At 54.4% G+C, this 13163-nt stretch overlaps 1 protein-coding gene across 7 annotated transcripts in view; it reads left to right on the top strand.

Moving 5' to 3' along the window:
* The window catches only part of ARHGEF10L (Rho guanine nucleotide exchange factor 10 like), a 180143-nt gene that overhangs the window by 49692 nt on the left and 117288 nt on the right, over positions 1 to 13163 (top strand). For all 7 annotated transcript variants that reach the window (XM_073007778.1, XM_073007780.1, XM_038010375.2 and 4 more), the window contains exon 2: positions 10646 to 10725. In XM_073007778.1, coding sequence (XP_072863879.1) covers positions 10689 to 10725 — 37 coding nt within the window. In that variant the 5' untranslated portion in view covers positions 10646 to 10688. The remainder of the gene's footprint in view (positions 1 to 10645; positions 10726 to 13163) is intronic.

The raw sequence follows: 13163 nt of genomic DNA, 5'->3' as shown, positions 1-13163 counted from the left end.
GCTGGGTCAGGGGGATGTGTGTGGGCTGTCAGGAGAAGGCTTCTGATACAGCGACCTTGGAGCACAGCCCTGAAGGTGAGGGCAGCAGTGTGTGGGTACCTGGGGGAACAGCATTTCGGGCAGAGGGAACAGCAAGTGCAAAGGCCCTGAGGCAGAAATATGCTTGGGGCATTCAGGGAGCTGGAAGGTGGTAGTGACTAGAGTGAGCTGTGTAGAGAGAGGTAGGGCATGAAGTCAGGGAGATTGTGGGGGCTCTGACACATGGGCCCTCGAAGACCAAGACGAGGACTTTGGTCTTCCTTAAATGAGATAGGCAAGCATTCCAGGGCTCTGAGTGGAGGATGAACTTGGTTGCTGTGTTGAGAACAACATGTCAGGGCAGGGGTAGAGGTGAGAGCAGAGGGACTGGTCAGGAGGCGTTTTGAATAGCCCAGGTGAGAGATGATGGTGGTTTGGGCCACGGTGGAGAGGGTGAAATGAGCTCGGATTCTGGGCGTATATTGAAGGTAGAGCCAGCAGGTTTGCTAATAGTAGGCCCTGGGTGTGAGACAGAGGCGTCAAATTGACTCCAAGGTTTTGGCCTTAGCAGCTGGTGGGATGGAGCTAGCAAGCGGGATGGGAAGACTGGGAGGAGCAGGGTTCTTTGTTCATGGCAGCGTGGTGATCAGGAGGTGGGTAAGGGCACATTAAGGCTGAGATGCCTGATTGATCACTGAGTGAAGACACAGAGCAGGCAGAGGGGCAGAGCCTGGAGTTCAAAGGCAGGACAGGCTGGCAGCATCACTATGGCCATGGCTCAGGACCCACGAAGTGAGCCAGGTGGTCGAGGTGGCCTGGGGAGGAGCCGAGGTGGAGCCTGAACCTGGGAACTGCCAACCTGGAGGGAGGAAGGAAGAGCAGAGGAAGGGGAGCCGGAGCGAGAAGTGAAAGAAGGGAGCAGCTGGCAGATCAGGCAGAATGGGGTCCGAGATGTGTCCATCAGAACCGGTGTAGTGGGGGCCCCAGGTGACCTCATGAGCTGGCTGGCAAAGCGGTGGGCACACACTTGGTTGCTCAGCACAGAATGGGAGATGGACAGGAGGCGGAGCATAGGTACTCCTCGGGGAAGTCTTGAAAAGGGGAGCAGAGAAATGGGGTAGTGGGTGGAGATGGTATGGGATCAGATGAGCAGTAACTACGCAGTGTATTTATTCATTTATTTATTATGATTTTTTTTTGAGATGGAGTCTTGTTCTGTCCCCCCGGCTGGAGTGCAGGGGTGCAATCTTGGCTCACCACAGCCTCTGCCTCCTGGGTTCAAGTGATTCTCCTGCCTCAGCCTTCCAAGTATCTGGGATTACAGGTGCACGCCACCACGCCCAGCTAATTTTTGTATTTTTAGTAGAGATAGGGTTTCACCACATTGGCCAGGCTGGTCTTGGACTTCTGAACTCAAGTGATCCAACCACCTTAGCCTCCCAAAGTGCTGGGATTACAGGCATGAACCACGGTGTCTGGCTACGTATTTCTATTTGCTGGGAGTGACCCAGTAGAGAGGAGTTGTGTCTCTCGGTGGCCTTGGCTTCTACCCCAGAAAGACATCCCTGTACCATGCGAAACACTCCTCCCTGCTCTTTGTACCCCATCTCATCCCATTCTGGCGTCAGCTCAGAGGCCAGTGTGGGGGGCTCCTCCAGTCACCCATCTGTAGACCTGCAGACCAGTGATGGGATGGGCAGGGGGCCCTTGCAGGTAATCCCACGCAGAAAGGCAGGGGCCACCGGTGGGCAGCAATTCTGAGATGCAGCTGCGCGCAACCATCTCCCTGACCCAGCCCGAATTCTTTGCTTGCGGGGGTCAATCCACTCGATGCGGGCAGGTGCAGCCTGGGAGAGACCACCAGGGCACCGGCAGAGGAGAATGCCTTGTACCGGGTCCATTTTGGGAGCCTGGGACGCCCTCCTCAGCCCCCTTCTCCATGGGGCCCTGTGCGAATATCAGGGTAGAAAACTGCAGGCCTGGAGAGTTTAACTTTGGGTTGGGTTCCATTTGCGACCGATGGAGAGCATGGTGCGGGCCCCTTCCTGCCATCCTTCTGTTGTGCTTTAGGCGAGTTCCTGCCCAGTGTATTACCTTACTGGTTCCAAGTGTATTACCTTACACACTTGGAGTGCTGGGCCAAGTGTATTACCTTACAGGTTCCTCATCTAAACCCGAGAGAGCCTCACCTCCTTGCACACTCCCCCCTTTTACTTACATGGCTAAGTGAGTCTAAGAAGCCTAAGCTAGCGGTGGAGCCAGGATAACACATGCCTGATTCCTGGGCCCCTGCCCTGGCTCTGATCTGGAATTGGGACACTGTGCCCGCCCCCTGCCTTGGGGTCTGTACCCGCTGGCCTCCTGTGGCTACTGTCTGAGGACAGGAACCTGGAACTCTCTTTTGTTTCTTTGTCCCCAGTGCCAAGCTGGTGCCTGGCAGGCAGTAGGTGTGCAGCGAGATGTTGGCTGAGCGGGGAAGGGAGTGATGGGATGAGCGACTTACTTTGGGAAAGCAGGAGAAGGTGAGCTTGACCCCTGGAGGTGAGGAGGGTGAACTGGGGTCACAGAGTCCCCAAAGGTTGCACCTCACCTTGGCCCCCTGGAGGCTTTAGTTCAGCCCTGAGGTGTAGCAGGAGCAACCCTGCCCCTCCATTTGGCTCCACCCTGATGCCTGGGGAGCAGTAGACACCCCTGTGTGTGCCCCCGACACCTACTGTCTCCCTTGGCAGTGCCCTTCCCTGAACCCCAGCCCTTTCCTGCCATTCTTCCGTCTGTGTACACCTGCTGGGTTGCAGGGACGCACACGGACCTCCCTTTCCCTGCCTGCCTCATCCTCCTGGGGGGGCTTTGGGTAGGTCCCTTCCCCATCTGAGCCTCAGCTTCCCTGTGTCTAAAAAGGAGGGAGGAAACCCGCCTCACAGGCTGCCTGCAGCCTAAATACACTCTTATGCTGAGTGGCGAGGGCCCAGCAGCGGGGACACTCAGCGGCTGGGAGGCGGGCATCCCTGTTGTAAGTGGGGAAACTGAGGCTCGAATGGGCGAGGTGATGGCACAGAGTCTGTGTCATGCCAGCTGCTGTCCCTTCTCTGGCTTCCAGGTGGGAGCCACAGTGCCCCATCGCAGGGACACCCCTGATGTGGGGCTGAGGGTCTGGGGTTCTCTGGAGAAGAAGGGAGTCAGTTCAGCTGATGGCTGGCGGCTTCCTCCAGCACTTCAGCTTCTTCACTCCTGCTGGGCTGGATTGTTGGGGACAAAGGGGTTAATGTGTCTGGGGGATGGGAGGGAAGGAGGAAGAGCAGGAGGAGGAGGAGGAGGAGGTGGAGGAGGGAGGCTGGAGACAGAGTCTGGGGCCGCCCCCCTCCCACGCTGTCCAGCGGCTTCTCCAGGCTGGCTCTGGTTTCCCAGGCAACAGCCCCCAGGGGTCCCCTCTGGCCTGGCCTCAGGGTCAGCTCCTTCCCACAGAGACCTACTCCCAGGGCCCCCTCCCCAGTGCTCCCCACTCTTCCTGCCTGCGGATCCTCACCAGGGGCTCCCTAAGAGGTCAGTGAGGGAGGGCGGGTGCCACCGACTCTGGGCTCAGGACAGAGTCTTCATTGTCTGAGGCTCCAGCCATTGACCAAACTTGGCCCCTGCCCCAGCTAGGCAGGCCCCCTTCTCAGAGCCCCCCTCCCCCTCCCTGGTGAAGAGGAAAGGAAGTTGGAGTCGCCCCCACCTCAGGAAGCCCTTTGACTGTCCATCAGGTGGGTGAGGGAGGAGCTGGGGTGTGTGGTCCCTTGCCAGGTTCTGCAGCTCTGGCACCTGCAGGACTGAGGAGGGTCTGGGAGGATGTTCCCCGACCCACCCACTCCCCTACTCCCCCTTCCACCCTGGGCCTGGGTCCTGCCCTTTTGCTCCCAGGGGCTCAGTAGCTGTGTGGCCTTGGGGATGCCCCTCAGTCTCTGTCAGCCTTGTTTTCCCCATCTGCTGTGGGAATCAAATGAGATGCAAACTAAAATGTTCAGTATGGGGACCGGTGCACACAGTGCTTGGAGGTGTCAGCTATTGTCATTTCAAATTTTGTGATCTCAGGCCTGATGTTGTGGTGGAATACGTTTGTCTTAGACTTAGTTTAGCAGTCTGTAAAATGAGAAAATGCTGTTGGTCCTCAGGGACTGGCAGGAACTCTGGGAAGGAAACTGACATTCATTACAAACCTACCAGCATTGTGCATGTCATCTTATTTACACCTGCACCTGACAGGTGAGCACAGGAGGCGCCGAGGGGTGCCTGCTTTGGAGCAGGGCTGCTGGAGGGCAGAGGATGAACGTTGTCTGGGCTGGCTTCATACTGAGGCTGGGTTCCTGTCCACGTACCTTATCCCTCTCTTCTGCCTGCACCCCTCCTGCTGTAGCTCCGCCTGTGTTTTCTTGAAGGCAGCTCCTCTCTCCCCATCTCGGACTCTCCACCAGGTAGCCCTTTGATCTGAGAAGAGCTGTGGGCATCTTGCTGCCCTGCATGGGGAGCCGTGGGCCCTCTTCTTGGTCAGGAGGTCCCACCCCACTTCCTGTTCCAGCTCCATTGTGCAGTTTGCATCCCCTTCTCTTCCTTCTGGGCCCTGGGCTTTCAGGACAGGCAGAGGACACCAGGAGGGCTTGTACCCCACCTTCCATCTGTTCTCCCCTTCTCTGGGCTAAAGCCCCACACAAGCAGCTCCCCAGGTCCAGGGATGTCCCAGCCTCATGGATTCCTGGTCTATGCCCTTTGGATCCATGCTAGGTGGGTCGCAAGCAAGGGAGGGTCACAAGCTGTTATCTAGTGTGTGCCCTGGGCTACCCATCCTGAGATGGAAAGAAGCCCAGTGCCCCCAGAGAGGTCACAGGCTCTTAGGGAGGACAACAGTTATAATGGGGCTGTGCCTGCAGGCATGTATGTGTCCCAGCACCACCCATGCTCTTTGAAAAGAGCCTGTTGACCCCCTATCAGCTGCACCTCTGAGCCACTGTAACAGAATCTCCGGGTGTGGGCCTGGGACATAAGTATTTTTAAAAAGCTTCACAACTGGAAACCACTGTGTGAAATGGGTCTAAGGAAGCTTTGTAGAGGAGAAATGGGGCTGGATTTTGATGGTTGAATAGGGATTTGCTTGCTGGCTGTGAGAGAGAATTCCATGTGGAGGAAACAGACAGCTTAAGCAAAGGCCCGGAGATGTGAAACAGGTCGGGTGGCATGGTCATGGGGCTGAAAGCCGTTCATGAGAGCCAGAGCAGAGTTCCAGGCCAGGCCCGGAGCTGCTGAGACCCGAGAGGTCAGTGGAGGGGACGAATCTTGGAGGGCCTTGCTTAGGACCCAGGCTCCATTCTGACAGTGATGGGGAAGAGTTTGAAGAACAAGGTGATGTGGCAGGTGTGTTTGTGGAGTGTCTCTGTGGCAGCAGAGGTGGCAGGCGGGTTGGCCTAGCATGTGTCTAATGAGAGCTGAAAGCCAGAGCGACCTCTCGAAGAACACAGGTACGTGGAGGAGCTCCGGTCCTGACCAGCCTAAGCACCTGGTCTTTCCCCCCATTCCCCACCTTCTTTCTCCTTCAGGAGGTGGAACCTGCAGAGGGCCTACGAGGCCAGAGCTTGACAAGCGTGCCTGGGCCAGAACCGATTCTTGTTTCTCTCTGGGCAGGGCTGGGCGGCTGCTGCTCAGCTCAGCCCAGCAACCCAGTTGCTGCTTCCCCTGCTTCTGCCTGGATCTTGTTGGAGAGAGAGGCCGGCCTTCCCTCTCCTCGAGGCATGACTTGCTCAGCCTTCCAGACTTTCAGGGCCCCCAGGTGTTTTCTTCCTCCAGGCCTCATTCAGGTGGAAGAGGGATGGGGCAGCTTGATGGGTGAGGGGTGGGAGATAGTCTTGGGGGGCCCAGTGTGGGACAGGGGCAGGCAGGAGGAGGGTTTCCTAGAGGGGCCTCTGGGCAGATGGTCTTTGAACCCTAGAGGGAGGCTAACTGATAAGCACTTTGACTAAATTAGCCAAGCCAGGAAGACACCTGCTGTGATGGGCTGGGCAGCTGAGGGCAGTGGGAGGTGCCAGTGCCCGGCTGCTCTGGGTGGCTTGTCACCGAGCCTAACCTGCTCCGGGCCTCTGGTGGGCATACCCTGCAGTCGGGAGCTGGGGCCTCGCCTCTTCCTCCCTTGTCTGAGCACTGCCTCCTCCTCAGCCATTCCACACAGCAGCAGGAACGGGAGCTGTTCGGTGTCCGCCTGTCCCTTGGGTTTGGCGGTCATTGTTAAAAAGGTGACCTCCAAGAGAAGACAATCTGCTATAATGTCACCCACCAAACATAGCCTGGATAGGGTCCCCATGGTAACAGAGGTCCCTGTCTACCCAGAGCTTACTCCGTGCAGGGCACGGAGTGTAGAATTCGTCACACCCACTGGTGGGTCCTCATTTCATGAGCACAGGATGCTCAGGAGGCAGGTGCTGGTCTTACTCCCATTGTCCCAGTGAGAAAGGAATTAACTGCTGCTGTGGCAAGTGGCAGAGCTGGGATTTGAACCTGAATCATCCTGGCACCAAATCCTATCCTCTAACCATGGCCTTCGCTGTCACCACCTGGAGAGTGACAGCGCTGCGGGCAGTGTCCTCCTCCTTTGGACTCAGTTTCCACGTCTGTAAAGCAAGAGCAAGAGCAACACCGCCATATTGGGGCTACTTTCTGATTCTGACACGCCATGATGCTTTTGTATTAGTTCTCTTTTTAAAGATGAGAATGGGCCGGGTGCGGGTGGCTCGTGCCTGTAATTCCAGCACTTTGGGAGGCTAAGGCGGGTGGATCACGAGGTCAGGAGATCGAGACTATCCTGGTTAACACGGTTCGTGAAACCCTGTCTCTACTAAAAAATACAAAAAATTAGCCGTGCGTAGTGGTGGGCACCTGTAGTCCCAGCTACTCAGGAGGCTGAGGCAGGAGAATGGCATGAACCTGGGACGCGGAGCTGGCAGTGAGCTGAGATCACGCCACTGTACTCTAGCCTGGGCGACAGAGCAAGACTCCATCTCAAAAAAAAAAAAAAAAGGTGAGAATGGTTATTATTTATTTATTTTGAGACAGTCTTGCTCTGTCGCCTAGGCTGGAGTGGCAGTGGTGCAGTCTTGGCTCACTGCAACCTCCACCTCCCAGGTTCAAGTGACTCTCCTGCCTCAGCTTCTTGAGTAGCTGGGACTACAGGCATGCGCCACCATGCCCGGCTAATTTTTTGTATTTTTAGTAGAGATAGGGTTTCACCATATTGGCCAGGCTGGTTTCAAACTCCTGACCTGAAGTGATCTGCCTGCCCCGGCTTCCCAAAGTGCTGGGATTATAGGCGTGAGCCACCATGACTGGCCTGAAGTGAGTACTTTTTAATCCCCATTTTGCAGATGAATAAACTGAGGTCCAGAGGTAGGATTAACTCATCCAAGGTCTCACAGCTGCTGAGTGAACCTTAGTGGTATCGGGTACGCTGAACTCTTTTCTAACCCCGTGAGGATCTGTAGTGGTGGCAGTGGGCTTCTGTGAGCCATCCCCACTTCCTTGTCCACATCCTTCTGAGACTAGCGGCCTGTGTGTGCAAAATGGTGGCCATAGGTATGAGTATGGGCAGGGCTTGCTGGCCTGTGTCCTTGTCCCAACACTTCAGAGCCCCACATTAGCTTGTAGCAAACACCTTCCAGATTCCAGCCCCAGAGGCTAGGGAGGCAGTGATCAGAGGATTGAGATTAGGCTTTAGGGTGAGTGCTCGCTGGCTGGAATCCTAGTGTGGTCACCTTGTCCTCTTGCTTCTGTGACCTAGGGCAAATATTTGCTTCTCTGAGTTTCTGTTTCCTCATCCATAAGCTGGGGTGTTATGAGAATTAGATGGAATAATGCTAATAAAATGTCAGGCTTCACACATGTTGGTGTCTCTCTTCCTTTCTAGGGAAAGCCTTGCACTTGGAGGGGAGGGGAGGGCAGGAATCAGCCCCGAAGGGTGAAGAAAGGGGAGGACATTGGACTTTCTGCTCTGGGAGGGAAGGATCCTAGGTTTTGGCCCCAGGGTAAAGAAGCTGCCTCTTTCTGTATCATCAAATTGTATTTAAGGAGCAATTTGGGCAGGAGGCTGGGCAAAGACACTCCCTTTTTCCTTCTGTAAAATGGGTATAGGTCTTTCTGCCGCTTCCTTCCTGGAGCTCTTGGGGCACCAGAGCCCTCAGAGAAAGGCTGAGCAGACCTCAGGGGTGTTGAATGAGCCCACTGGGAGGGGGCTGTGTAGCAGGACAGCTGTACAGCTGTTGTTTGATCTTTCAAGTTGCAAAGGGGTTTGCAGACATATTAGTTTGCTTTCCAAAACCCTTTGCTGAAGTACCAGTTTAGTCCTGAGAGTTTTCAGTGTGGATCTAAAAGGCACAGTCACACGCTTAGCAGAGAGTAACTGGTATCATCAGTCACAGTGAGAAATGCAGGCAGGCGTCGGGGTTCACGTCTGTGATCCCAGCGCTTGGTGAGGTCAAGAAGGGAGGATGGCTTGAGCCCAGGAGTTTGGGACCCGCCTGGGCAACAGAGTAAGACCCTATCTCTAGAAAAAATTTTTAAAAATTAGCCAGGCATGGTGGTGTGCACCTGTAGTCCCAGCTACTGGGGAGGCTGAGGCGAGAGGATCACTTGAGCCCAGGAGTTCTAGGTTGCAGTGAGCCGTGATTGTGCCATTGCACTCCAACCTTGGAAACAGAGACCAAAGCAGCCTCAGTACCTATGGATGGGGGCTATATAAATTAACCCCCCCTCCCCCAAAAAAAACACCTACATCAAAGCAAAACCAAACCTACTATGCAGTTGTTAAAAAAAGTGGGGTCAATTTCTATGTATTAGTAGTATTCTGAAATCATCACAGAGATTTAAGTTAAAAAGGCAGTTGCAGCACAGTGGGTGCTGTGTGCTCCTTCTGTATGAAACAAGGCGTATCTGCAGATATGCAAGTTGGCCCATGCATGGGAAAGTTCTGGAAGGATTCTTGAGAAGTCGGTAACAGTCATCTCTTCTGAGGGACTGGGGGATTAGGGCAACAAGGATGGGAGGTAGACTCACTTTTTTGTTTTTTAATTTTTTCATACATTTAATTTTTTTAAAAAAATTTTTCATACAGAGTCTTGCTCTGTCTCCCAGACTGGAGTGCTGAAGTGCGGTGGCACGGTCTTGGCTCACTATAACCTCCGCCTTCCACATTCAAGCGATTCTCCTGCCTCAGACTACTGAGTAACTGGGATTAAAGGCATGTGCCACCACGCCCAGCTAATTTTTGTATTTTTAGTAGAGATGGGGTTTCACCATGTTGGCCAGGCTGGTCTCGAACTCCTGACCTGACGTGATCCGCCCACCTTGGCCTCCCAAAGTGCTGAGATACAGGAGTGAGCCACTGCGCCCAGCCTGGAGACTAACTTTTCATTGTATACCTGTTGTATCGTTTGAGTCTTGAAAGGTGCTAGAGTGTAGTGGCTGCTTCTGAGCACAGACTCCAGAGCCCCATGGCCTGGGTTCGAACTCTGGCTCTTCCTACCTGTGTGATCTTGGGCAAGTTACTTGACCATTCTTGGTCTCATTTTCTCATTTATAATTTGGACTAATAGATGTTAATATTTGTAAAGTGCTTAAAATTATGTCTAAGGTGTCGTTGGCAATGCAAGAATGTCTACTATTACTAATATTGCCATTAACCTGCATTTCATTTTTGTTTAATAAGGCAGTTTAATAAAAATAAAGGCTTTAGGAATGGAAACGAAAACAGGAACACAGCCAGTTTGTGGCCTGGGCAGATTAGACCAGAGGGCTGGCTGCTTTCCCTCCAGGGTGCATTTCCTCCTCCACAGGATGTCTAGGAGGACAGCCCCCAGCGCACAATTGAAGGTGACAGTAGGGAGCTGGGGCAGGGTTGGCTCCAGGGCCCAGGAAGCCCACTGGAGGCGGAGGTGTCGGCCTCTTGGTTATGTGATCTCCCACTGTGAGGGGAGGGCGGTGCCACCTTGGGCCAGGAGGAGCTGTGCCTCCGCGCTGAGCATTTGGGATTCTGTCCCTGTCTTGCGCCACTGGCCTCTGAAGCCATTGCTTTCCTCACACTCACATGCCAAGGCCAGGTTACCTCCTGCCTGCTGGTCAACCCATGGGGCGGGACAGGGAAAGGCAGAGTGAGAGTGGCCTTCAGCAGGGGCACAGGAAGGGACTGGCAGGAGCAGGCAGACCTAACGGAGCGGAGCCCATGCTTCCTGGGCAGCCAGGAGGAGGACGTATCCAGCCTCATTTATGACAGTCAGGCATGATCTGATTCCTGGAAGGTGGGGGACTGAGCATGACCCTGGACTCTGGGTCCAGAGCTTCACCTGTAAGCTAGGGGGGATGAGGAGGGACACCCAGCAGGTCCCTTGGCACTGGCAACAGGAAGGTCTGTGGCTGCAGGATTTGGGCTGCACAGCTGCTGGTGTTTCTATGGGTTAATGATTTATGAAGGGTGGAGGCTGGGGCCTTTCTGGGGCTGCCCAGAAATATCTGTCTGAGAGCCACCGGACTGAAGCACAGGTTGTGAGCCAATGACTTGTCTCCGTGGCTGAAACTGCAGCCCTGACTCCAGCTAATGCAATTTCTGGTCTTCTTTCCACAGGTGTGTAGCTGGGACAGTGCTGGTCTGAGCTGGACCTTGTCTGATGGCTTCCTCCAACCCTCCTCCACAGCCTGCCATAGGTACCGTACCCAGGGCTTCCTATCCCTCTCATTCCTTCTTAGAACGGGGCCGCAGGGGCCGGCGGAGGGCCTTGCTCTGGAGCGGTGTGGCGCCAGGTGGGAAGTCCGCTGTGCTGGCTGCTGGCCCTGCCTGGGCCGCGTCCTCTGCCTCATGTTCCTTGTTTACAAAATAGAAGTAACTTTCTGCTCATGGAGGAGGCTCTGGGCAAGGGTCAATCCTTTTCCTGTCTCCCTGAGATCCCCTGGAGAGGTGAACACATGGGGGTCTCAGGCTGAAGCTTATAAATCAGGGGTGAGGAACTGAGGTTGGGGGAGAGGGTTGCACCATAGGGTCAGGCCATCGAACAGTGGTAGCATTGCCGTGTTGAGTGAAAAAAAGAGAAAGTAAAAGAAAAATACAGCCAGGCGTGGTATCTCACTCCTGTAATCCCAGCACTTTGGGAGACCAAGGCGGGCAGATCACTTGAGGTCATGAGTTTGAGACCATCCTGGCCAACATGGTGAAATCCCATCTCTACAAAAATACCAAAATTAGCTGGGTATGGTGTGGCACTTGTAATCTCAGCTACTTGAGAGGCTGAGGCAGGAGAATTGCTTGAACCTGGGAGATGGAGGTTGCAGTGAGCTGAAATCACACCACTGCACTCCAGCCTTGGTGACAGAACAAGACTCTGTCTTGAAAAAAAAAAAGAAAAATACATACTTATACTAACAAAATTATTCGTTGTTTATCTGAAATTCAAGTCTGTGTCCTGTATTTCATTTGGCAACCCTGGCACTGGGGCCTCAGATGCTGCAGGTGGAATCCAGGCCTCGCCCGGGAGGAACTGGGCCCAGGGCTGTTTCACCCTCGGCGGCAGCTTCCTGTCCGCTTGTACCACTATGAGAGAAGCAGAATTGCAGATGGTAACGAGTGAGGGCTTTGTCATCAGCCCCATCTGAGTTTGAATCCCGACCCTGCCACTTAGACTGCGGGGTTGGTTAAGTGACATGTTGTCTCTGTGGCTTAGTCTCATCATCAGTAAACATGGGGACAATGACACCCTCTCCCGGGCTGTTGCAAGGTTTAAATATCTGTCAGGCATGGGCATGGGGTAATCAATTGCTCACGGATGGGAGTGCTTATTATCGTGGGTGTCGGCAGGACAGACAGTATGTGCCCGCACCCCTGGGAGAGCCCAAATGACACATCTCCTCTTCCCTGAGCCTCAGGGTTCTTCTGGGGTGGGGGTGGGGAGCAGCACAGCAGACCTGTCTTCTCTGTGGCGATGGGTAGCTTCCCAGGGTCCCCCGCCTCCTGGACTCGCTTGTATTGGTTCTCACAAGGACCCAGTGTGTGCAGGAACATCAGAGGCATGAGTGACTAGCTCTGGCTGCACCACCCGTGCAGGCGGTTAGGAAGGGCTTCCTGCAGCTCTCAGTTGGGCTGGGCTGGGCCTCCTGAGTTTTCCTTCTGATAAGGAGCAATGCCTGATTGCCTGGGGGGGAGGATAGAAGGGGGCCTAGGGGCAAGCACATCTCACCTCCCAATTCACAACGGGGACTTGGGTCCCAGCATGCATGGCCATGGCCTTGCCCCATCCCGCCCCTGCTGCCGTGGGCATCTGTTCCCTTTCCCCTCCCCACCAAGAGGCCTGAACCTGAACGTGGGGAATGAGAAAAAAAATTTATGACTAAGTCAATTCTGTTCTGTTCAGCAAACATTTGACAAATATTTATTGTTCCAGCTCTTTCTAATATTGCTGGCTAGTATCATCTGGGTGAACCCAGCTCTTTGCCATTTTCTCATTCTCTGAGAGCTTCCCATTACCTTCCCAAACTAAATTCAAATTCCTGAGTAGGGGATTCCTGCACGCACCTTGTCAACTGTCTAGTGACCTTCTTCATCCTTGCGTGTATCTTCAGCGCCCTGGGGCCCTTGGTGTTTCTTCTCTGCCTTTGCTGTGGCCTCTGCCTGGAATCCACGCTCTAGTTGGAGCCTGTCAGGCCTTTTCTCATCCTTTAAGGCTCAGTGCAAGGGCAGCCTCATCCTCGAAGCCCTTCCTGAAGCCCCAGAGAGCCCCAGCCCCTTCCTTTTGGCACCGTCTCAGTCTCTGAGATTTTAGGTTTTCTCCTGCTGGCTCTGTACTGCCAGCCTCACAGTGAACTCCAGAGGGGAGCTCACAGTCCACCCCTGGACCCCAGGACTGTGTCTTACCTCTCGTTCCCTCTCCCTGCCCACTGGATGCTGGGAGCTGCTCACTGCATGCATGGGTAACTGAAGCTATTTGTACTCTTTTTTTTCTTTTTCTTTGAGATGGAGGCTTGCTCTTTCACCCAGGCTGGAGGGCAGTGGCGCGATCTTGACTCACTGCAAGGTCCGCCTCCTGGGTTCATGCCATTCTCTTGCCTCAGCCTCCCAAGTAGCTGGGACTTATAGGTGCCCGCCACCATGCCTG

This window comes from Chlorocebus sabaeus, chromosome 20 (assembly GCF_047675955.1).
Source record: "Chlorocebus sabaeus isolate Y175 chromosome 20, mChlSab1.0.hap1, whole genome shotgun sequence".
NCBI lineage: Eukaryota > Metazoa > Chordata > Mammalia > Primates > Cercopithecidae > Chlorocebus > Chlorocebus sabaeus.
The sequence above is the reverse complement of the archived record's forward strand: the minus strand, read 5'-3'. Positions and strand labels throughout refer to the sequence as shown.